Genomic DNA, 23,266 nt, shown 5'->3' on the forward strand with positions numbered 1-23,266 from the left:
CAGAACTAGTTAAATATTTTACTCACGGATGCGGCTGTACTGGGTATACCAGCTGAAAAGCGGCTTGGGGCAGGTGGGTGGGGGATGGGGTCACTGGGTGGTGGGCATTAAGGAGGGCACGTGGTGTGAGGAGCACTGGGTGTTGTACCCAACTGATAAATTATTGAATGCTACATCTGAAACAGATGATGTACTCTAAGTTGGATAATTGAATTTAAATAAAAAGAAGGAGGAGGACGAAGAGGAGGAGGGGGAGGAGAGAGAGGAGGAGGAGAAGAAAAGCAGCTTGGTCATCCCTGCAAGTCTTATTTCACTGGGACTGTGAGATTTCAATGAGCTAGCCTACACTATTCCATATAATGATGCTGAGTGTCGTTTCAGTGCTCCTGCTAATTTAATCCATCCCCTAGGACAGTGCAGAAAATTAAAAACACCTACGAGGTGCCTTATCCGGTGACTAGCGAACAGTAGGCGCTAAACGCTATTTCTCTCTTCTCCCCCTTCCCCTGCTTGTAAGCAGGAATGCTTGCAGCTGGCCAGGCGCCCTTCCTTTCACAGAGGCTGGGCTGTCAGGTATCTGCAGGGGAGCTGTCAGTGCTTTGAAAAGAAAGAGCCAGGGTCTGTCAGATCTTCGCATTCCCAGACTCTCAGGATCCAGGCCTGTAATAGCAGAGGCAAGCAAAAGAAAGGCCAGCATCCGCAGCCAGACATACAAGGAAATCTTTACCGCCCTCGGGCCTGTAGAACCACTCCACCACCGTGGTGGCCTCCACCTCCTCCCTCTTCATGCAGGAGATGCAGCGCAGCTTCATGGGGTTGCCCTGAACGGCCTCCGTCTCCGAGGGCACTTCCACACACACAGGGAAGCAGACGCTGACTGCAGAGAGGCCAGTGACAGGGAAGGAACAGGAGGTGTGGGGGAAGCCAGCACCGGGAGAGTGGCGTTGGAGAACAAGAGGGAGGGAGGAGAGACAGAGAAGAAAGAGTCATGAGACAAACTTGAAAATCGCATGTATGTGTCCGTACATTGACACCTGTGCTCCCCAAGGGTGCACGCGCGGAGCGGGCGGGGAGTGGGCTAGAGGAGCCATGAATGACCTGGAGGTCACTGCAAGCCTCCCAGGATGCAGTTAGGGTGTGGCACAGCCCTGACTCCTGCCCTCAAAGACTTAGAGTCTAGGTGGGAAACAGGGCACACACACACACCCATCCACTGACCACCATGCACCCCTGCATTCAACCACCATTCACTGAAATCTACCCCAGGCCAGGCCTGATGCTAGGCCGAGATGCAACGATGAACGGAACGCTAACCACACCCTAAAGGCATCTAGGATCTAGCAGGGAACGCATACTCTGAAATATCATGAAATGGGGCCATGATGAGTGCTGTGCTAGCGATGGGCTCTGTTCCCAGAGGAGTGCCAATTATTCCTGGTTGGACTGGGGAGAGAGGAAGAAGAAGAAGATGAGGCTGGGGTGTAGAAGGGGAGCTAGGACCACACTGTGAAGACCTTTCTATGGTCTTCACAACATGAGGGGTCAGATGTCTGCAAGCCATGGAGAGATGTAATTATATCTGAACTTTATGAAAAAAAAAATGTAGGTAATTCTGATGCCTGGTGGGGGATGGAGCAGCAGTGAGGAAGACAAGGGAACAGACCCTCGGCCAGAGTATGCTTTTCGCAGAGGAGTGGAGAGAAACAAAGTTAAAAATCTGGAGAGAGGTCAGAATCAGGGGGACACCTTGTATGCCACATGGAGGTCTGGACCTCCAGTCCCTGTTCTCTAGAAACTCATAACCCATTAAAAAAGGGTGAGTACATCAGACTGTACTTTCAGAATGAGTCAAAAGTGGGATGTGGCTGCCAGCAAAGCAAGTGCAAATGTGGGCTGCATTAACAGATGTACAATGTGCAGAACGAGGGAGCAACAGGGCCTCCGTACTGTTCAGAACAAATCTGGACCATTATGATCCATTCAGGGTGTCACAGTTTGCAAAAGGAAGTTGTTCAATGAGTGCATGCCCAGAGGGGAGCAATATGGAGCAGGGTCTGGGGACAAAATCTGGGGAGAAACAGATGGAAGGATGAGGGGTGCCTGGCTTGGACACAGAACTTATCTGTCTTCCAATAGTTGAAGGCTGGCCTATAGAAGAGAAAGGAACTTCTGTCCAGTTCCAAAAGTTACAAGAAAGTAAGTTTAACTTATTAAAAAAAAATAATTTTCTGGTGCTGAAGCTGTTTACAAATGCAAAAAACCAAAAAACAAAAAAAACCAAACCTACTTGGTAAGAGTTTACACTTCATTGTATAGAAGATTAAAAAGTGGGATGACCACAAAGGATTCTTACATCAGGACTTATAAGGCCCCATCTGATGAATTAATAACAAAAACAGAACCCCTTAAAAAATGAAACAATACACATTGCTATTTAGAGGCTAGTACACTATAAATGGTGAGTTTGTCTCTGTATTGGCAGGCCGTTCATTCTAAAAACAGAGGAAAGCTTTATTTAGAGCTTAAAATGAGATTGACCAACTAATTGAGTCAAAAAATAAATTACATTCGACTGGCTTCAAAGGCAAAAAATGTCACTATTAAACACAGAATTTAAAAAGCAAGTAGCCCTAGGATCTGTCACCCCACTGATAACCAGGGTTGATCTGATTCATCTGTCTGCTTAGGCAGGTCGCCTTCCTCCCTCACCGCTCCACGTGCATCCCTCCCAAAGCTGTGCACTTCAGTGAGAGGGGACGACCTTACAGAGGAGGACTGTTCTCTGCTCAAGGGTATATGAGTGGCTGTGAACCTCCAAACAAGCTCTCAAGGTCCATTTGGAAAAGAACATAGGGGAGTCTATCTTCCAAGACTCCAGACACCTCCAAATGAGGCACTGGATAGTCTGCCTTTCTTTAAAAACAAACAAACAAACAAACAAACAAACAAACAAACAAACAAAGTGGCACTATGATGAAGTTTAAAACATCAATGTAAAATAAAGTTAATTGGTTTTAAAACTCTCAAACAAGTTGGGGCTCGTCTTATTGGGCAATCTGCCAGAGGGTCTCCTGCTTTAAAAAAAAAAAAAAAGAGGGTCTCCTGCTTCTGCATATGGACCATCCCTTTTTGGGGAAAGGGTCCCTATCTGGAGAGAACTGACCAGAAACACTTTCAGAATGTGATGTGTTTGAAGAGAAGAAGGTGTGGTCTTTGCAAAAGCTTGGGAATGAACAGAGATGCAGAGCATGTGCCTTGAGAACTCTGTGTAGGAGGGAGCCTTGGGGCACATTCATATTTAATGAGACATGGTGAAAATAAGTTAGTTCAATGATGATGACTCCAAAGCAGCATGGTTAAAAATGTACCAAGGAATGCACGGTTACAAATTCAGAGGCAAGATGAAGATGTATTTGGCAACGGAAGGCCTGGGTTTATCTACTCTTTAACCCCAAAGACTCGGTTCATTCATCAACAGAATGTTGGAAATAACATCTCTCTAACGGAGTCATCATGGAAATTCTATGGAATTATTTATATGAATGTGCTTTGTACACTATCCCTTGTTAAGATATTTTACCCTTCATCTCTTTGTTCACCTACTCAACAAATATGCTGTGTGCTTATTGTGTGCCAGGCACTGTTCTAGGCACTGACAATACAACAGGGAACAAAACAGAAACCATCCCCGCTCTCATATAGTCTACATTCCAGGGGAGGGTGAGAAAAACAAGATACATTACATTATAATAAGTGCTATGAGAAGAAGTAAAACAGAGTAGAGGAGCACAGACACATTGGAGACAGCCTCATTGAGAGGGTGACAATGAGCAGGCTCGGAAGGAAAAAAATGAGAAGAAATGAGTTATACAAATATCAGTGTGGAAGTATGCCAAATAGAGGAAATATCATTTCAGGGGTCCTGGGGAGGGGGGAGTGTCTGTCCAAAGCAAAAAGCCCAATAAAGCACAGGGAACAGAGTGAGAAAGAGACAGAAACCAGGGCCGATCATGGCTGGTCTTGCAGACCACCGTTAGAACCTTACCCTTGACTTTTGCTCAGAGTGACTTGGAGAACACTGGAGTATTCTGAGTGGAAGAAAGATATGATTTATACAAAATTACATGACCTGACTGCTATGTTGTTGCGAATAAACGGAAGAGGTGAGGAAAGGCAAGTGCGGAAGCAAAGAGAGTAGTTAAGAGGCTGGCACACTGATGAGACTGAGAGATGGCTCAATGGTTTTGCTTGGATGAAGGTGTAGTAGAGCTGCTGGGGTTTGAAAAGGAATAATTTGCCGGACCACACATCCTTCCACAGGTCACAGGTGATGTAGATGAACTGGTCTTAAATAGGGGTACAGTTAGTTCATTTACAGTTAAAGGAGGGAGGACAGAATATATGCAGTCAGGAAAACTGCACCAGAGAACGAATGCTACTAATTCCCTTCTCATAGAATTCTGCTCGTGAGGTCCTGGATAGTACATTGCAAAATGGCCACAAAATTCTCTCATCCCTCTTTGCTTGCCCTTTGCAATATGACTTGCTGCTCCATCCATCAAGAGGTGAAATCTGTTTCTCCAGCCCATGGAGACTGCCCCTCTCTGAAATCCTCTAGCTGTCCAAGAATGGTTGTACACATGGTAGGTATTCAGTCCACATTGCTGACTGTAAAGAATAAACTACAATAGTCTTGGCCAGATCACTTCACTTTTGGTCTCTTCTTCAGTTTCCATAGTAATAATGAAGAAACTTGGGGCACCTGGGTGGCTCAGTTCATTAAGCATCTGACTTCGGCTCAGTTCATAATCTCAGGGTGCTGGGATTGAGCCCCATATCAGGCTTTCTGCTCAGCAGGGAGCCTGCTTCTCCCTCTCCCTCTGCTGCTCCCCCTGCTTGTGCTCTCTCTCTCTCAAACACATAAATAAAATTTTAAAAAAATGAAGAAACTTCTAAGAAGGTAGAATATGATGTTATTACTAATGATTATATTTAATTAAGGAATAATATCAATCTATTATAAGGTAGAGAGTAATGTGTATTAAACCAACTCCTCTAATCTTTTTCTTCTTTGGGCATTCCTGACCTTGCTCTAGAATTCTTTTCCTTGTGCTAAGATAATAAAGGCTTTGATTAGAATGTAAATACTTTCTGAAGGAGGGTAATAAATGAAGTTATCTGTAGATATTAACACCTTGAAGTGACTTGTCTATCAAATTAGCCAGTCACTTAGCAGAGCCTTGAAAGAATGGGATCCAGCAAGATGGGCTGCTGGGGGAAGAGAGGAAAATATTCCCCACCCAACACAGCAGACATCTGGAAGAATAGACCTGGGCCTAGAGGCTCAGGAGGCCCTTAGGAAAGGCAATGGTTTGGCAGAGGGGAGAAAAGGTGATGGCTCAGAAAAGGGATGAGAGGACGATACCTATCTTGCAATCCTGCAGAGCAGGACATGTGTCCATAAGAAGTGCTAGAACAAGTAGTAGGAGACTGAAATCAGGAGAAAAGAGTTCTCCAGCAAGTCCTTCCCTTTCCCTGAGCTCATTCTTTCACCTCTAAATTGGAAGTAATACTATTTTCCCCTGATTACCCTCAAGGATCGATACGGTGACCAAAAAGAGGTAATGGATTGAAAAATGCTTTGTAAACTATAAAGCACCAGGCAAGTATAGAGTTTTCTTTTAATTATCATTATATACTTTACTAAAGGAAATAAGGGAAGTTTTTTCAAGAGATGCAGACAATAATATAATGGAAAAAAATACTTTCCATTCCTATTTGCATCATGTGAAAAATCAGCTTGGGGAGGAGTGGTTTCCAATACTAGAATTACATTCAAATAAAATGAAATTGCATTTGTGAAACGAGGCCCTTTCTCTTACATTTGATGGCCAAGTTTCCCAAACCATCCCTCTTTCCTTCTGCAGCTTTTAAGTTTTGTGAAACAATGTTCCAGTTATGAAGAAGCTGAGAATTACCAAGGATGGGTGTGATGTGCACACTTCTCCCAAAGGTTCTATGTTGGGCTGGGGTGGGGAGTGGGGTGAGGAGAGGCATGGACACTGCCAAGTTTAGCAATATTCTGTAAATACTTCCTTACTATTCAGTCTTAAATATTATCTGCCCCAACTTCCAAACTTTACATATGAGGAACCAGATACTCTAAGATTGTTACATAGCAAGCCAATGGCAGAGCTAAGACTCCAAGCCAGGCTTTGTAAGTCCAAAGAGGTGCTTGGGAGAAGGCATGCTCACCCCCTTTGCTGGAATTCAGGCAGGGAGCTAAAAATTTAAATTAAGGTTTGGGAAGAAAGATTCTGTAGAGCCTTTTACAAGGGCTTTACAAGGTTCTCACCAACTTCATCTCCCATTGTTTTACTCACACTCTTTCTTACCCAGCCAGACCAACTTCTCTTAAGCCTCATGTCCCTAGTCTTAGCCTCCCCTGAGGAAATTCCAGCCTTAAATCTTCAAGGCAGGTGAGATCATTGGCAACCTATTATGTCGGCTTCATCTTCAGGTCTAGTCTACTCTATTGGGGATGGATGGCGGTGAGTCTGCCCTTAGGACTGGCATTACTCTTCCTTTTTGTCCTTCCTGGACTATCTCATCAGGCATTTTGTTCAACAGGAAGCTTGGCTTTGCTTTTGGTCACATGCAAAATCCAGATAATGCTGGCAGCCAGTAAGTCCTGGAGGCTTAATAAAGTGATACTAAGGCAAAGAGGCAATTCCCATCAGCATATTTGCCACTGCACAGACAGAATGAGTTTCACACCAAGCATAGGAGGATAATCCCACATGCCCAGTTCCAATAAAGCCGGTGGGCACAATCACTTCTAATTATACTGGTTATTGATTTTTAGCATACAGAAAGGTAAAAACACGGAAAAAGTGGGAATGTAGAAGATTATGTGAAGCAATCTGTTAACTGAAGAGCACCTATATTTGACCTGAGGATCTAATCAGAGTCATCAAGACAGAGATGCCCAGAACTACACAACCAACACACACACACACACACACACACAAGCGCACACATCTTCACCAGTCTATTCGGATGCCCATTCTAACATGCTCACACATTTAAACACAAGCATATACATACACTGAGTAAAGCATTCTCTCAATCACATATTCAGATGTTATCACATAGACTCCTTAACTCTCTCTACACACATGCAGGCACCCTACCTGGACACTACTCTGCTTAGCCCTACTGTTGCAAGTGAAGGTCTTCCGTATTTGGAAGGAGAAGGTCACCTTATTTCCTCACAACAAACAAGAACCTATTTATTTCTGAAAGCAAAAAAAAATTGGTCCCCAAACACCAAAGCACCTTAGCTTCAGATGCTCATGAAAAAGAATAAAGATGCAATGCCCAGGTGCCCATTTATCAAAGACATAGCTGCAAATGGCTGAAGCCTATTTTCCTTGTTAGAATTTTAAAAATGGGCCGACAGCTAAAGTGTTTTCATTCTCAAAATGCGTGCATCCAGCTTTTTAAAAAAAGACATGGGAATTAATCTGAAGACCGACTGATTCCTCATTGAAAAATGAAATGTAAATGCAACTGAGATTTTTCATAATGAACGTAGCTGCATTCCCTTTCAGCAAAGGAAAGGGGGAAAAATACTTTGGAATTAACAGGAAACAGGAAGAGGGGTGGAAAAACCACCAAGGGTGGTTCAGGAATAAAGCAGCAGAATTGAGGACGTGTTTTTCCAATCTCAAAATCCCAGCTCTCATGGAACCCCTATGGAGCTCCGTGTCTGGCAGACAAGCATAGAGGGAAGCCAGCCAGGGCTCCTTTCTGTCACAAACGACATGAATTAAGTGTTATTATTGTTGGCATTATTACTGTTATCTGCATTTCGCACAGCAGGGTGCCGGTACTTACCGCACAAGACGAGCACGAGGGAAGCCAGGGAAAACAATCTGTTGAAGGCAGGCATCTTTTTTCCGGCGGGTGGCTTCCGAGGCTAAACAGAGAGATTCCCTTGGTCAACAACTCGCCCTCTCAGATACTTTCGAGGAAACCCTTTGGGACGAACTACCCCAAGGGGGCGACTTTCTGACTGAAATAAGGGTCAAGCGCCGGCGACTGGGGAGGCTTTCCGGGGGCTTTCCGAGCCGGGGGGGTGGGTTCAGCTCCAAGCTACCCTAGCGCACCGCCCCAATTCGAGGGAGCCGATGAGCAGCTTCGCGCGCTCTCCCCGGAGCCCGTTGCTGGGATCCGGCTCAGCACCACGGACAGTGCCTTCCCCGCCCACCCCGGAACTTCACAAATTCCAGGCGCTCAGAAGCTTCTGTTTGCGCCTAGGTGACAGCTCAGCTCCGAAGAGAGCAGCACGGAGGGCTCTAGGCGGCTGGGCTGTCGAAGGGGTCCATGTTGATCCACCTCTCACCTCCCCTGGGAATAGCTATGCTCAGACCAGGATCCGCCAAGACCCAGGAGCTTCGGCTTCATCCGCCTGCACCGGCTCTCCAAGCTGGGCGTGCCCCCCGACACCCGAAGCCACCCGGGCCACCCGTCTGAGCTCCAAAATTCGTTCCACCTCGGTACCGTCCACACCCGCCCTCCGCTCCTCGGGAAGGTCCGGAGGGGCGGGGAAGGAGGCGGAAGCTCCTGTCGCGCTGCCGATCTCAGGGGGAGGGGACAGGGAGGGTGGGCCCCTTCTCCGGAGCTCGCCCCGGGATCGTGCCCGGTCCTAGACCCTGGGAGGCGGGTGACCTACTGCCCTTCTCCAGGTCCCCTTTGACCGCGTATGTTCAGTCAACCTTGACATGCGCAGGCGGCTGTCCACCCCCACCGCTACCCGGACCCACCCCTCGTGCACACACTCCCCACCCCCAAACAGGCGTGCCCCTCCCAGGGCAGAACACGGCGGCGGAGCGAGGGGCGGAGCTTAGAGCGGCGCAAACACCTCCAGACCTCGCGGTTTCTCTGCTAGCCGGCTGTCTCCAGGTCTCCCTTTCACATCCCGGCAGCTCTTCCCAGCACGGGCACACCCCCTCGCACCAATTCACACCCTCCAGGCAACCCCACTCCTGCTCCCGCACACGCATGCTTGCCTCCAGCTCCGGGAAGGGGAGGGCCGAATCTTTTTCAGGCAATGATGTCATCTGTAATATACACTGTACAGGAGAAGCTCTGGGATTCTCTCCCCCGACCCCAGCCCCTTCTGTTCTTCCAATCTATTCTTTGTCTAGCCTTGATTAGTTAGTTCCGGACACTATGAACACAGCAAGATAATCCCTGCTTAGGAGGAGTGGAGAGGAGTGAGGTGCACCTGTTCCCATGTTCACCTCCTCGTCCAGGGAGGTGACCCAAAGGTTAGCCCAAGAGTGGTGCTGTGGGTGGGGGCAGCTCCCTCTTGCTCTAATCCCTTTTTTTCTTTTCTTTTTTTAGTTTAAAAGGAGACAGACTGTGGTTTGGCTTCTTCCAACTATTAGCCACTCCCTAGTCCTAACAGCTGTTTCAGCGTCCCCGCCCCATCTCTGGAAGGGAAACCTGAAATTTTAAATTCAAACTCAGATTTGTTATAACCACTCGATTAGGAATGCCTGGAACGGAAATGAAAGATTAATACAAAAATCTCCCCCTCCCCCCTCTTATTCCCTCCTGCTCCCTTTCCAAAAGGGGAAGCTTGACACCGATATTCCAAAAAAGAACGGGAGAGTAACAGCTGACTGTAAACGAACCATAGGCAGGAAATTCTCTTTCCTAACATATGACAGAATAGCAGAAGGTCGCCAAGATCGGATCTTCTTCCTGGGCAGGGAGCCACCAGGCCATAAACTCTATGTTGTTTTGAAGGCCAGCCCTTAAAGCACAATGTATTAAGCTTGGAAGAGAAATTAAAGTTGACTTAATTCAACTTGTTCAATTCATGAATTCCCCAAGAACATTCCTGATGAATAGGCTCGACCCTTTTTAGGGGTAAGAGCTTACTACTTCCCAAGTTAGTCCCTTCTGATTTTTAAGAAAAGATTTTATTTTGGGGGGCGCTTGGGTGGCTCAGTTGGTTACGCATCTGCTTTCAGCTCAGGTCATGATCCCAGAGTCTCCCTGCTTGGCCGGGGAGTCTGCTTCTCCCTCTGCCCCTCTCACTCTCTCTCTCTCTGTCAAATTAAAAAAAAAAATCTTTTAAAAAGAAGATTTTATTTTTTTATTTGAAGGAGAGAGCAAGAGAGAGCATGAGCAGGGGGAAGGGGCAGAGGGAGAGGTAGACTCCCCACTGAGCAGGGACTATGTCGGAGTGAATTCCAGCACCCTGGGATCAAGACCTGAGCTGAAGGCAGATGCTTAGCTAAGTGAGCCTACCCAGGTACCTGTCCCTTCTACTGTTTAAAGAAGTTTTTCTTTACATTCAGTCAAATTCTGTACATTCCTCTTCCCTCCCCACACTCCATGAAGTGGTCCTCAAACTGTTCTTGTCACTTTCTCAGGAGGATTTTTAGTTTGTCAGCATGATTCTCAAAGTGACATTTAGAATAGGAAATGATGTTCCCCGTGTGGTCTGGCCAGCATAAATCCAGGGGAATTATGGCCACACCTGCTTCAGAAGGTATGTCGATTCAAATACATTTGCTGCCGTATGTCACTCAAAATGAGCTTGTCGCCAATTAAAATTCCTAAGTATTTTTCACTTGAATTGTTGCAGAGTCATTTTTAATTATACGGGGAATTTTGGAAAAATGATTATGGAACTACTTTATTGTTGTTAAAATTTATCAGCTTCAACTAACTGTCACCTCCTGTTAATACTCTTATAGAATCCAAATTCAATCATCCAACATATCTCTCTTCTTCAGCTTTGTTTTACCTCTAGGCTTGACAATCACCTGATCCAAATATAGGGTGTTTTTTTTTTTTTAATGGGGGGGAAAAAAACAAAGAAGAGTCCTTCAACATGATTCTAGAGACCTCACTCTAGCGTGACAGTGAGCTCCTAATTAGACTTTTTGGTATGGTTGTTCAATCACAAATAAATACTAAAGGTATCTCTCTCTATTTTCCATACTTACAGCATGACACATCCTGAAAACTTAACACAAAGGACACATGGGAGAAAAATTACATTGATAATGGTCCAGAGAAAAGAGGTAGGATCGATGGTTTACATTTACATGGAAATAGATTTTCAGCAATATATTTCAAACAATTCCAAAGTGGAAGGAATTATCTTTTGTTATGTTCAAGAAGTTGTTCTCTAAAAAATTACTGGGATGGTGCAGGGGGAAAAAAATCTTCTATAGGTTAGACATTTGGAATAAATTACTGATGAAGTTCCAAGAACCTTTGAGATTCTATGATTTTATTGAAAGTCCCATCCAAATACATAGAGTAACTGAGATATTTTCAGTCTGATAAATCTGTCAACCACCACCCCCACATACATCACCACTACCGCTGTGGGAACTGGTTTAATTTTACATAATCTTTCTTACATCCATTTGTGCTATTAAAAAATAATCACAATGTTCTTTTCTAAATGTTTACCAGTCCCATTTCAGTCACTTTGAGGATTTTACATGAGATTTTTAGGAACAGTGTGCTTGCCTCTAGTCTGCATGTGAAATTCTCTCTTCTATTGAAAATAGGAGCATTTGGTCTTTTCAGTTTTCTGACATTTCCTTTGATTTTTTGGCAGTGGCTTTCTGTCACTTGGCAAGTAACTTAAGTTCCCTGAAGTAACTTCTGCTTTATTCTAAGAGTTTTTAATTCATTTTAATTGTTTAAGTTATGCCTTCTTCCTTTCTGCCATTTTGGCTTCAATGCTTTTTTTACTGTTTTGTGTTTAACCTTTCCCAATCTGAAGATCATCTTCCCCTTACAGATGATGATGAAACCATCCATTCTAGTCTACAAACAGCAGCCAGAGGATTTTTTATATTTTGTATTTTATAAGATCATGTACCTTCCTTGCTTAAAGCCCTTCAATGGCATTTCATTGCACTTAATAAAATCTAGACTCCTCACCTGCCCGGAGGCCTGGCTAGATCTTCACACTTGTGTCTACCATTCCCTGTCTTGTTCACAATGTTCCATTACACAAAGTTATTAAGCTTTTTCCCATCACAGAGCCTTTGTGCCAGATGTCCCCTCTTCCCAGAACGTTCTTTATCCTCTGTCTGGTTTCTTATCATTAGGGTCTTGCCTCAGATGACCTCTCCTTAGAGTGGCACTCCCGGTCATGCTCCTGTTCAGTTTCCCCACCTGAAGCTACTCTCTATGTCATTATCCTGCTTCTTGTTCTTTATATCTTCTCTTACTATCCAAAATTATTTTATTTGAAATTTAATGCACTTGCTTATTTTCTGGTTTCTCCTATCAGGATATAAGCTTCATGAAAGCAACCGTGTTTGCTCTGCTTACTGCTGTACTCCTATGCTCAGGTTGGTACCAGGCAGATTATTAGATCCTCTATGAATCCTGAATGAATGAATAAATGGATGAATGAACAAGTGAGAATAGTATGGAAAGGGTGAGGAGCCCAGGCCATAATCAATAGAGGGAACAGAAAAAAAATTAATCAGAGAGGGGAGCCTGGGTGGCTCAGTCATTACGTGTCTGCTTTCAGCTCAGGGCATGATCCCAGATTCCTGGGATCAAGCCTTGCATCAGGCTCCCTCCTCAGCAGGGAGACTGCTTCTCCCTCTCCCACTCCCCCTGCTTGTATTCCGTCTCTCTCTGTGTCTCTCGCTATCAAATAAATAAATAAAATATTTTAAAAAATAATCAGAGAAATGGGAGGACACTCCTCCTCACAAATACTCCAGCCAATTGTGCTCAGAGATTGCAAAAGAGGAGAGAAGTGTATGGGGCCTGAGGTATTTAAAGATTTTGAAGTAGAGCAGAAAGAATGACTCTTACAAGGAAAGAGGAATGGCATCTGAGATATTCATGGAAATGTTACTCTTCCTAAGGAAAGAAATCCATTTCACTACAATTATGGGGAGAAATTAGAAACAGCCATAGAGGCAGTGACACTGAGTAAAGAGAGAGACCTTAGGATACACGTATGGATCTTAGTGAAGGAGGCAAAATTGTCTCCTGAAGAGTAGAGGGTGGAGAGGAACTGGGGAGCTACAGGTGGGAGAGATGCTGTGGGCCCCTTCTTGATGCATTTCAAGATCAACACATACCCAAACTAAGAGTCAAGATGTAGAAATCAGAGCCCAATGTAAGCAAGTCAAGTGACCTGCTTTTGCTATCCTAAATGGATTTTGAAAAATAGTGCATAGCCCATGAGACAAGGAGGGTAAAAAAAAAAAAAGTTTATTTTAAATTGTGGCTGAGGAGCACATGTGGGACTGGGAGATATCAGGCTCCCCCAAATTGCTCCCTCATCAGACTGCCAGCTGTGTGGTTACTGTTACCAGCCAAGGGAAGTTTGGGATTAGGACAGGAAATGGTGACATTATGACCAAAGTATGCAATCCCTTCCTGGATCTGCACATGACAGAGAACCTGGCAGGTTTGTTGAGTTGAACTGAATTTCGTCTGAATGATCAGGGAAGCTAGAACACTCCTAACATCCAGGAGAGACCCACAAGCCCTCATAACATAACCTGTGTGCAAGAGAAGTCGGTGTCACCGATCTTCACCAATCTTCAGGAAACCCATGGTACACGTCTATGAGAAAGCTGTCAATAGGTAGTTATAATCATCCAGACATTTGAATGGGGAAAAAGAAAATATAATTGGTGATAAGGTACTTCAAGCTTCTCAGAAGAAATGTTATATTTCAAGTATTGCTGTTCATCTGGCATAATTTCTTATGCATTTCTGGCTGGTGTTCTTAGGCTAGACCAAAGTAAAAAGACTTTTGGAGAAATAAGTGTCATTATTGCCTTTGCTACTAAACTAATACTCTGGTTATTCTGAAGTTTGGTGCAGAACCAGCACCTAAGCCCTGATGACTTGATGCTCGTCAGAAATAATATTGAAGAAGGAGAAAAAGAAACCACAAAATGACCCCCAGGTTGGGGACAGGATGTCTGTCTCAGGCCTCTTTAGGCTCGCAGATAGTACTGACATTTTCACTTGACCACTCTGAACCAATTTTCTCTCTCTGTCTGCCTCTCAGAGTTACTGGAAGCACAAATGAACTAATGCGTGGATGTGTTTTGAATTTTGTAAAGTCTTATAAAATCAACGTATTAGGCTCCTGTTTAGATTATTTCTTTAGTCCTTACAGAGTTGTACCCAGCTGTTGACTTCAGCATGATGAGAGATAATCAACTTTTCATGATTTGTCAACATCTTTGTTATCCTTTTCATCACCAACATCATTGTCTTTATCATGATCATAATATTTGAGATGCTTTGGCCCCAGAACAATTCTATGCACTTTGTATGGATTAACTCATTTAATCCTCACAAAGATTTTTTTAATAAAGATTTTTATTTATTTATTTATTTGACAGACAGATCACAAGTAGGCAAGAGAGGCAGGCAGAGAGAGAGAGGAGGAAGCAGGCTCCCTGCTGAGCAGAAAGCCCGATGCGGGACTCCATCCCAGGACCTTGAGATCATAACCAGAGCCGAAGGCAGAGGCTTTAACCCACTGAGCCACCCAGGCGCCCCTAATCCTCACAAAGAATTTAAGGAGTAGACACTATTCTCTCTCTCTCTCTCTTTTGTTTTTGAGGAAATAACTACAAGAAAAGTTAAATGACTTGCTCATTCAACTTGTATATGGCAGAACTATGACTCAAACCCAAGGCTCTTTGTCTTCAAAGTCTTAAAGACTTAATTTCTTCTTATAAGATCTTCACCATCAAAAGACACTTTGATGTGCAAATCAATCAGAAAGTTAATGACTCCTTATGTGAAGTCCTAAGATGAATGTTTCTCTGTGTGTGTGTGTGTGTGTGTGCCTGTGTGTGTGTGTGTGTTTATATGTAAGAAAAAGTAGGTATGACCCCTAAGTAAGTAAATAAGAAAAAAACCAGTATAATTTGTGTTTTCTCTCTCCCTTCCTTTCCTTCCTTCCCCTCCCCCTTTCATCTTCTTTTCTCTTTCTTTCTTCCAGAGTGGAGTGATCTTGCAATCACATCACTTAGAGAGCTCCCATGGATTAATATGAATGAAAAACTCCTCATTATTGGTCTGTTTTCTGTGTGGGGGGAGTCTTTTTCTCTTTGCAAAGGGAACAACTGCTTGACCTCATCTTACAGTTTTATTTTTATGAACACAACATGTTTCATTGAATTCTCATGATATGCCTGTGGCATATGAGAGACTAGCCATCTATTTTAAAGATGGAGAAAATTGATATCTGGAGATATTAAATTACTTATATACTGTTAAACTTCACTTATTCATTCACTTATAAAACTTCTACTGAGCACTTACTCTGTGCTAGGTATCACATTAGTCTGTGGCTTTAAAACAATAAATGAAATTGTGTGGTTATTGCATATAGGTAGCCTGGAAGATGGGCTCACCTATTATAATTTGAGCCTGGGGAGCAGAGAGAGAGCTGGGAAAGTTTTGAAAAAGGTTTAATATTTGAGTGGATGAGTAAAATTTCCCAAAGAAAGGAAATGGGAGCTTGGGGGATAAAGAGTGTCCTGAGAAGCTCACCTTAATGATGCAAGTAACACACTCCTGATTCTTAATTTGGGATATGTATCACTGAATAACCCCACCATTTTTAAGTAAGGCCATGATTGGGAGTGGCTGAAAGCAGCAATGAAAAAGAATTATTTATTTGGGACAGGTTTATCCTGGATACTCTGCTTGGTACTTCTGTACCTTGGGCAAGTTACTTAATTCTTCTGAACCTTATTTTCTTCTGTGAAAATGAAAACAATAATAATACTACCTACCTTGTATCTATTTATGAAGATTAAATGAATTAAACATATAAATCACCTGGAGCAACATCTGGCCCTTAGCATAAACTTTTTTCTTTTCTTTTTTTTTTTTTAAAGTAAGCTCTATGCCCAGTTTGGGGCTTGAACTCACAACCCTGAGATCAAGAGTCACATACTCTATCAACTGTGCCAGCCAGACACCTCTTAGCATAAACTTAATGAGTACTATTTCCCACCTTCTTCATAAATTCATAAATAAGGAGTAAGCATTATTGTTATTATTTTTCTTTTTTTTAGCAAACTAAATTCAAATGAAGTTCAGTGACTTGGCCATTCAACTTGTATGTGCTCTGACATACAATTCTGTTTTCTACTCTTTGATGTCCCTCACGTACCACTCCCACTAATGGTGGGACTCAGATTTCCACAAGCAGCTGTGTGTTGCTTGGAGGAGACCAACATAACAACTCCAGGACTTGGAGGAGGAGAGAGAAGAGCCTCCATATTCAGACCATATGAAACAATAACATAATTTAAAAAAATATTGCCATTTCTGTAAGTACTTTTAAGAGAATGTGACTATGCTGAGTGTTTAGAAAAGGCACAGTGCTGCATTTTGTGTTTCAGAATGATAAATGAAGTCACAATGAGAAAACCTGATTGAGCTGAATGGCTGCTGAGGTCTTTCATCCTGCCCTCAGATTTCTTCTTTCATTCTCCCACACCATGATGGAGATGATGCCCACAGCACACACTTCACCCATAGTGTTTATCAAACAACCTTGTAACTGGGTGTACTGGGGCCTTTTTCTTTTTCTTTTTTTTAAAGATTTATTTTATTTAATTATTTGACAGACAGAGATCACAAGTCAGCGAGAGGCAGGCAGAGAGAGAGGAGGAAGCAGGCTCCCCGCAGAGCAGAGAGCCGATGCGGGGCTCGATCCCAGGACCCTGGGATCATGACCTGAGCTGAAGGCAGCGGCTTAATCCACTGAGCCACCCAGGCGCCCCAACTGGGGTCTTTTTCTATCACTAGTCTGTGTTCTCCCCTCTAGTGCAACGATTTGCCTTCTGAATTCCAATGTGGAGATTGGAGAACACACTTTCCCCGGTCATGGTGGTAAAGATGGGCCCCCTTCTCTATGTTCTCCACCCTTAAAGGAGTGAAAATAGGAACGCAGTCACTTTTCACATAAATGAGAAACCTTCACTGGGGAATGAAGATGAAAAACATGGGGTGCCTGGGTGGTTCAGTGGGTTAAAGCCTCTGCCTTTGGCTCAGGTCATGATCCCAGTGTCCTGGGATCAAGCCCCGCATTGGGCTCCCTGCTTGATGGGGAGCCTGCTTCCCCCTCTCTCTCTGCCTGTCTCTCTGCCTACTTTTGATCTTTGTCTGTCAAATAAATAAATAAAAATCTTTTTAAAAAGACGCATAAATACAAGCTTCCTTTGGGTAAGGAAATTTTGAATTTCCCAGGGAAATGATAAAAATTTTAATTCATCTTTGAACCTGCAGGAATTAGCAAAGTTCTTGGTAATAGTATTAAAGACACAATCTATAGTGAGGATCAGACATCAGGGGTGAGAAGATAGCACGTCTACAAATGGTTATGTTATAAAACAGAGTAGGAGTAAGATATAGAGGACCAGAAAAAGGCTGGCTACACCTCAAACTGTAAAAGGTCCACAAAAAAAAGGTACATTGAAAACATTCCTGAGGCAAAGGTACAATTTCAACAGGATGTGTTTGAAAAGCATGGCATTCTTTATAGGTAAACCAACATGACCAAAGCATAGAAGCAGCTGGAGGAGGAAACCTAAATGTCATCAGGTCCCAGGAGTTGAGCTAGCTAGTTATCAAACCATTCCCAACACCTACAATCTCAACAGGAGATCAAAGAGAAGAAGTGCAGCAATTCTAGGAGCAGAAAAGTGACCACTTTCTGGAAGGTAGGACGTGTGGAGAAGTGAATTGGAAGCAACAGGAAGATAGACCGCAGTGGGAGGGCAGGTGCCCAGAAAGTGGTGGAGCAGCAGAGCACAAAATCGGGAATTTTAGAAGTTGGTTCCACTTAGGGACATTGCTCCAGGGGCTAAGCGGGAGTGGAGTTTTCATGGGGACAGTGTGGCCTCAGGTCCCATGGGGCCACAGAAGGATCAGGGGTGCCTGAGTGTGGCAGAGCTCCCAGGTATCGGAGTGGGGAAGCTGGCAGCAGAGACGGAGCAGAGGAGTGAGCTCTCAGCTCGGGGTTACCTTAACCCATGATCCAAGTCACAGGTGGGCCACTGCTCTTCAAGCAGGGACACCACAAGTGGCAGATCTAAGGAGACTCACCTTCCTCTTCCAGGAGGAGTGGCACAGGAGCACTGGGCAGGCATCTGCTGGGTTTGGAGACTCCAAATGGGGCTGTGCCCCAGAGATAGAAACATTCGGTCACAAGCTGAGTTAGCTTGGAGTGCAGCTGGAGACCAGGGAGATGGGAAGAATTGACTGCTTTTCTCTGAGGGTGCACTGAGGAATGGGGCCCAAGCTCTTGGCTCCTCTGGGGCGGGAGACTGGGAGGCCGCCATTTTCATTCTCCTCCTCCAAAGCTCTACGGAAAGTGTTCAGGGAACTAAAGCTCCCGAGAGCGAACCCAAACCCAAGTAGATTGCTTAGCCAGGCCCCTGGCAAGGGCAGTGCAATTCTTCCTCTGGCAAAGACATTTGAAAATCACTGCAACAGGCCCCTCTCCCAGAAGATCAACAAGAACATCCAGCCAAGACCAAGTTCACTGATCAATGAGAACTGCAAAACTTCAGAGCTACGGGAATACAGCACATAGAATTCGTGGCTTTTTCCCCATGATTCTTTAGTCTTTCAAAGTTAAATTTTTTTTAATTTTATTTTTTTCTTATTCTATTTTTTAAATTTTTCCTCTTTCCTATTTTAATGTTTTTAACTAATTTAACTTATCAATATCTTTTTAAAAATCTTATAAAATTTTCATTGTTGTAGTCATATTCTATATCTTCATTGCATTTAACCTTATTTTCTATATACATATAGGTTTTTCTTTCTTTAAAATTTTGGGATACAGTTTCTTCTAACAGATCAAAATACATCCCAAATCTAGCACATGTCTTTGTTCTAGTCTCCAGCCTGATCACATTCTTTCCCCTTTTTTTTTCTTTTTTTTTTAAGCAACTTCTTACCTTATCAATTCCTTTTTTAGAATCTTTTAAAATATTCCATCCCTTCATCATATTTACATATATATATATGTGTGTGTGTGTGTGTGTGTGTGTGTGTATTCTTCTTTCTTTAAAATTTTAGGAGGCAGTTTCTTCTAACAGACCAAAATACACCCAAAATCAAGTGTGTGGCTCTCTTCTATTCACCAGTCTAATACACATATATATATTTTTTCCTCCTTTCTTCTCCCCATTTAGGGTGTCTTCCAATTAAGTTACTGTATATTTCTCTGGGGTCATTGCTATCTTTTTAGTATTTTGTTATCTCATTCATTTATTCTTTTTTTTTTTTTTTTTTTTTTTTTTTTAGATGGAGAGGAAGGCAGAGAGAGAGAGAGAGAGAGAGAGGGAAGCAGGCTTCTTGCTGAGCAGAGAGCCCGATGTGGGACTCGATCCCAGGACCCTGAGATCATGACCTGAGCCGAAGGCAGTGGCTTAACCCACTGAGCCACCCAGGCGCCCCTCATTCATTTATTCTTATCTGGATAAAGTTACAAGGCAGAAAAACTCATCTCAAAAAAAAAAAAAAGAGGCAGTATTTTTTAAAAAGATTTTATTTATTTATTTGACAGGCAGAGATCACAAGTAGGCAGAGAGGCAGGCAAGAGAGAGGGGGAAGCAGGCTCCTTGCTGAGCAGAGAGCCATTTATTTGCAGGTCTCGATCCCAGGACCCTGAGATCATGACCTGAGCCAAAGGCAGAGGCTTTAACCCCCTGAGCCACCCAGGCACCCCCAAGAGGCAGTATTGATGGCTAGGGACATAATCAATAATGGACATTAGTAATATGTCAGAACTAGAGTTCAGAATGATGATTATCAAGGTGCTAGGTGGGCTTGGAAAAAGCATGGAAGATACTAGAGGATCTCTTTCTGGAGAAATAAAAGAACTAAAATTTAATGACATTGAAATAATAAAAGCTATTAATGAGGTGCAATAAAAAAATGGAGGCTCTTTCTGCTAGGATAAATGAGGCAGAAGAGAGAATCAGTGATACAGAAGCCCAAATGATGGAGAATAAAGAAGCTGAGAAAAAGAGAGATAAACAACTACTGCACCACAAGGGGATAATTCGAGAGATAAGTGATACCATAAGACAAAACAATACTAGAATAATTGGAATCCCAGAAGAAGAAGAAAGAAAGAGAGGGGCAGAAGGTATATTGGAGCATATTATACCAGTAATACAGTAATATAAATAGCAGAGAATTTCCCAAATTTGGCAAAAGGAACAAGCATCAAAATCTAGGAGGCACAAAGAACCCCCCTCGAAGTCAATAAAAATAGTCAACTCTATGTCATCTAATAGTAAAACTTACAAGTCTCAGTGACAAAGAGAAAATCCTAAAAGCAGCTTGGGACAAGAGGTCTGTAACATACACAGTAGAAATATTAGATTGGCAACAGACCTATACCCAGAGACCTGGCAGGCCAGAAAGGATTGGCATGATATATTCAGAGCACTAAATGTGAAAAATATGCACCCCAAAATACTATATCCAGCTATACTGTCATTGAAAATAGAAGGAGATGGGGCACCTGGGTGGCTCAGTGGGTTAAGCCACTGCCTTCGGCTCGAGTCATGATCTCAGGGTCCTGGGATCGAGTCCCGCGTCGGGCTCTCTGCTCAGCAGGGAGCCTGCTTCCCTCTCTCTCTCTCTCTCTCTCTCTGCCTGCCTCTCTGTCTACTTGTGATCTCTCTCTGTCAAATAAATAAATAAAATCTTTAAAAAAAAAAAAAGAAAATAGAAGGAGAGATAAAAATCTTCCAGGACAAACAAAAATGAAAAGAATATGTAAACGCCAGGCTGCCTGGGTGGCTCAGTGGGTTAAAACCTCTGCCTTTGGCTCAGGTCATGATCCCAGGGTCCTGGGATCAAGCCCCGCATCAGGCTCTCTGCTCAGCACTCAGTCTGCTTCCCCTCCTCTCTCTCTGCCTGCCTCTCTGCCTATTGTGATCTCTGTCAAATAAATAAATAGAAACTTAAAAAAAGAATATGCAAACACCAAACCAGCCTACAGGAAATATTGAAAGGGGTTTTCTAAGCAAAGAGAGAGCCTAAAAGTAACAGACCAAAAAGGAACAGAGACAATATACAGTAATAGTCATCTTACAGGCAATACAATGGCACTAAATTCATATCTTTCAATAGTTACTGTGAATTTATTTATTTATTTATTTATTTATTTAGTTTGGTTACTGTGAATTTAAATGGGCTAAATGCCCCAATCAAAAGACACAGTGTATCAGAATGGATAAAAAACCAATACCCATCAATATGCTGTCCACAAGAAACTCATTTTAGACTCAAAGACACCCCCAGATTTAAAGTGAGGGGGTGGAAAACAATTTATCATGCTAAGGACATCAAAAGAAAGCTGGAGTGGCAATCCTTATATCAGATAAATTAGATTTTAAGCCAAAGACTATAATAAGAAACGAGGAAGGACACTATATCATACTTAATGGGTATATCCAGCAAGAAGATCTAACAATTTTAAGTATCTATGCCCCTAACATGGGAGCAGCCAATTATATAAAGCAATTAAGAACAAAATCAAAGAAACACATCTACAATAATAATACATAATAGTAGGAGATTTTTAACACCCCCCTCACTGAAATGGACAGATCATCTAAGCAAAAGATCAACAAGGAAATAAAGGCTTTAAATGACACACTGGTCCAGATGGACATCACAGATATATTCAGAGCGTCCCATTTCAAAGCAACTGAATACACCTTCTTCTCGACTGCACATGGAACATTCCCCAGAATAGATCACATTTTGGGTCACAAATCAGGTTTCAACCGGTACCAAGCAACTGGGATCATTCCCTACATATTTTCAGACCCCAGTGCTTTGAAACTAGAACTCAACCACAAGAGAAAAGTTGGAAAGAACTCAAATACATGGAGGCTAAAGAGCATCCTTCTAAAGAAAGTTCATGGAAACAAATGAAAATGAAAACACAACTGTTCAAAATCTTTGGGACACAGTGAAGGTGGTCCTGAAAAGAAAGCATATAGCAATACAAGCCTTTCTCAAGAAATAGGGAAGGTCTCAAATACACAACTTAACCCTACACCTAAAGGAGCTGCAGAAAGAACAGCAAAGAAAGCCTAAACCCAGCAGGAGAAGAGAAATAATAAAGATCAGAACAAAAATCAATGAAATAAAAACCAAAAGAACAGTAGAACAATCAGTGAAACTAAGAGCTGGCTCTTTGAAAGAATTAAGATTGGTAAGCCCCTGGCCAGACTTATCAAAAAGAAAAGAGAAAGGACCCAAATTAATAAAATCATGAATGAAAGAAGAGAGATCACAACCAACACCAAAGAAATACAAAGAATTATAAGAACATATTATGAGCAACTATACACCAGCAAATTTGACAATCTGGAAGAAATGGATACATTCCTAGAGACATATAAACTACCACAACTGAACCAGGAAGAAATAGAAAACCTGAACAGACCCATAACCAGTAAGGAGATTGAAGCAGTCATCAAAAATCTCCCAAGAAAAAAGAGCCCAGGGCCAGACAGCTTCCCAGGGGAATTCTACCAAATATTTAAAGAAGAATTAATACCTATTCTCCTGAAACTGTTCCAAAAAATAAAAATGGAAGGAAAACTTCCCAACTCATTTTATGAGACCAGCATCACCTTGATCCCAAAACCAGACAAAGACCCCATCAAAAAGGAGAATTACAGACCAATATCCTTGATGAACACAGATGCAAAAATTCTCACCAAAATACTAGTCAACAGGATTCAATAGTACATTAAAAGGATTATTCATCATGACCAAGTGGGATTTATTTCTGGACTGCAAGATTGGTTCAACATCCACAAATCAATCAATGTGATACAATACATTAATAAAAGAAAGAACAAGAACCATATGATATTCTCAATAGATGCTGAAAAATCATTTGACAAAGTACAGCATCCATTCTTGATCAAAACTCTTCACAGTGTAGGGATAGAGGGTACATACCTCAATATCATAAAAGTCATCTATGAAAAACCCACAGGGAATATCATTCTCAATGGGGAAATACTGAGAGCTTTTACCCTAAGGTCAGGGACATGGCAGGCTGTCCACTATCACCACTGTTATTCAACATAGTACTAGAAGTCCTAGCCTCAGCAATCAGACAACAAAAAGAAATAAAAGGCATCCAAATCAGCAAAGA

General features: G+C 42.7%; 1 protein-coding gene across 7 annotated transcripts in view; it reads right to left on the reverse strand.

The window, feature by feature from the left end:
• The window catches only part of SCN3B (sodium voltage-gated channel beta subunit 3), a 34,368-nt gene extending 15,970 nt beyond the window's left edge, over window positions 1-18,398 (reverse strand). Inside the window, exons 1-3 of one of the 7 annotated variants that reach the window (XM_047693257.1) lie at window positions 18,166-18,398; window positions 7,900-7,981; window positions 714-877 (exon numbers count right to left, since the gene is read on the reverse strand). In XM_047693257.1, coding sequence (XP_047549213.1) covers window positions 714-877; window positions 7,900-7,954 — 219 coding nt within the window. In that variant the 5' untranslated portion in view covers window positions 7,955-7,981; window positions 18,166-18,398. Of the gene's footprint in view, window positions 1-713; window positions 878-7,899; window positions 7,982-8,407; window positions 8,827-8,934; window positions 9,023-18,165 lie in introns of those variants that run through there. The other 6 variants (XM_047693256.1, XM_047693255.1, XM_047693254.1 and 3 more) reach the window with 6 other exon arrangements.
• Between the last annotated feature and the right edge of the window lie 4,868 nt (window positions 18,399-23,266).

Source organism: Lutra lutra, chromosome 10 (assembly GCF_902655055.1).
Source record: "Lutra lutra chromosome 10, mLutLut1.2, whole genome shotgun sequence".
Taxonomy (NCBI): domain Eukaryota; kingdom Metazoa; phylum Chordata; class Mammalia; order Carnivora; family Mustelidae; genus Lutra; species Lutra lutra.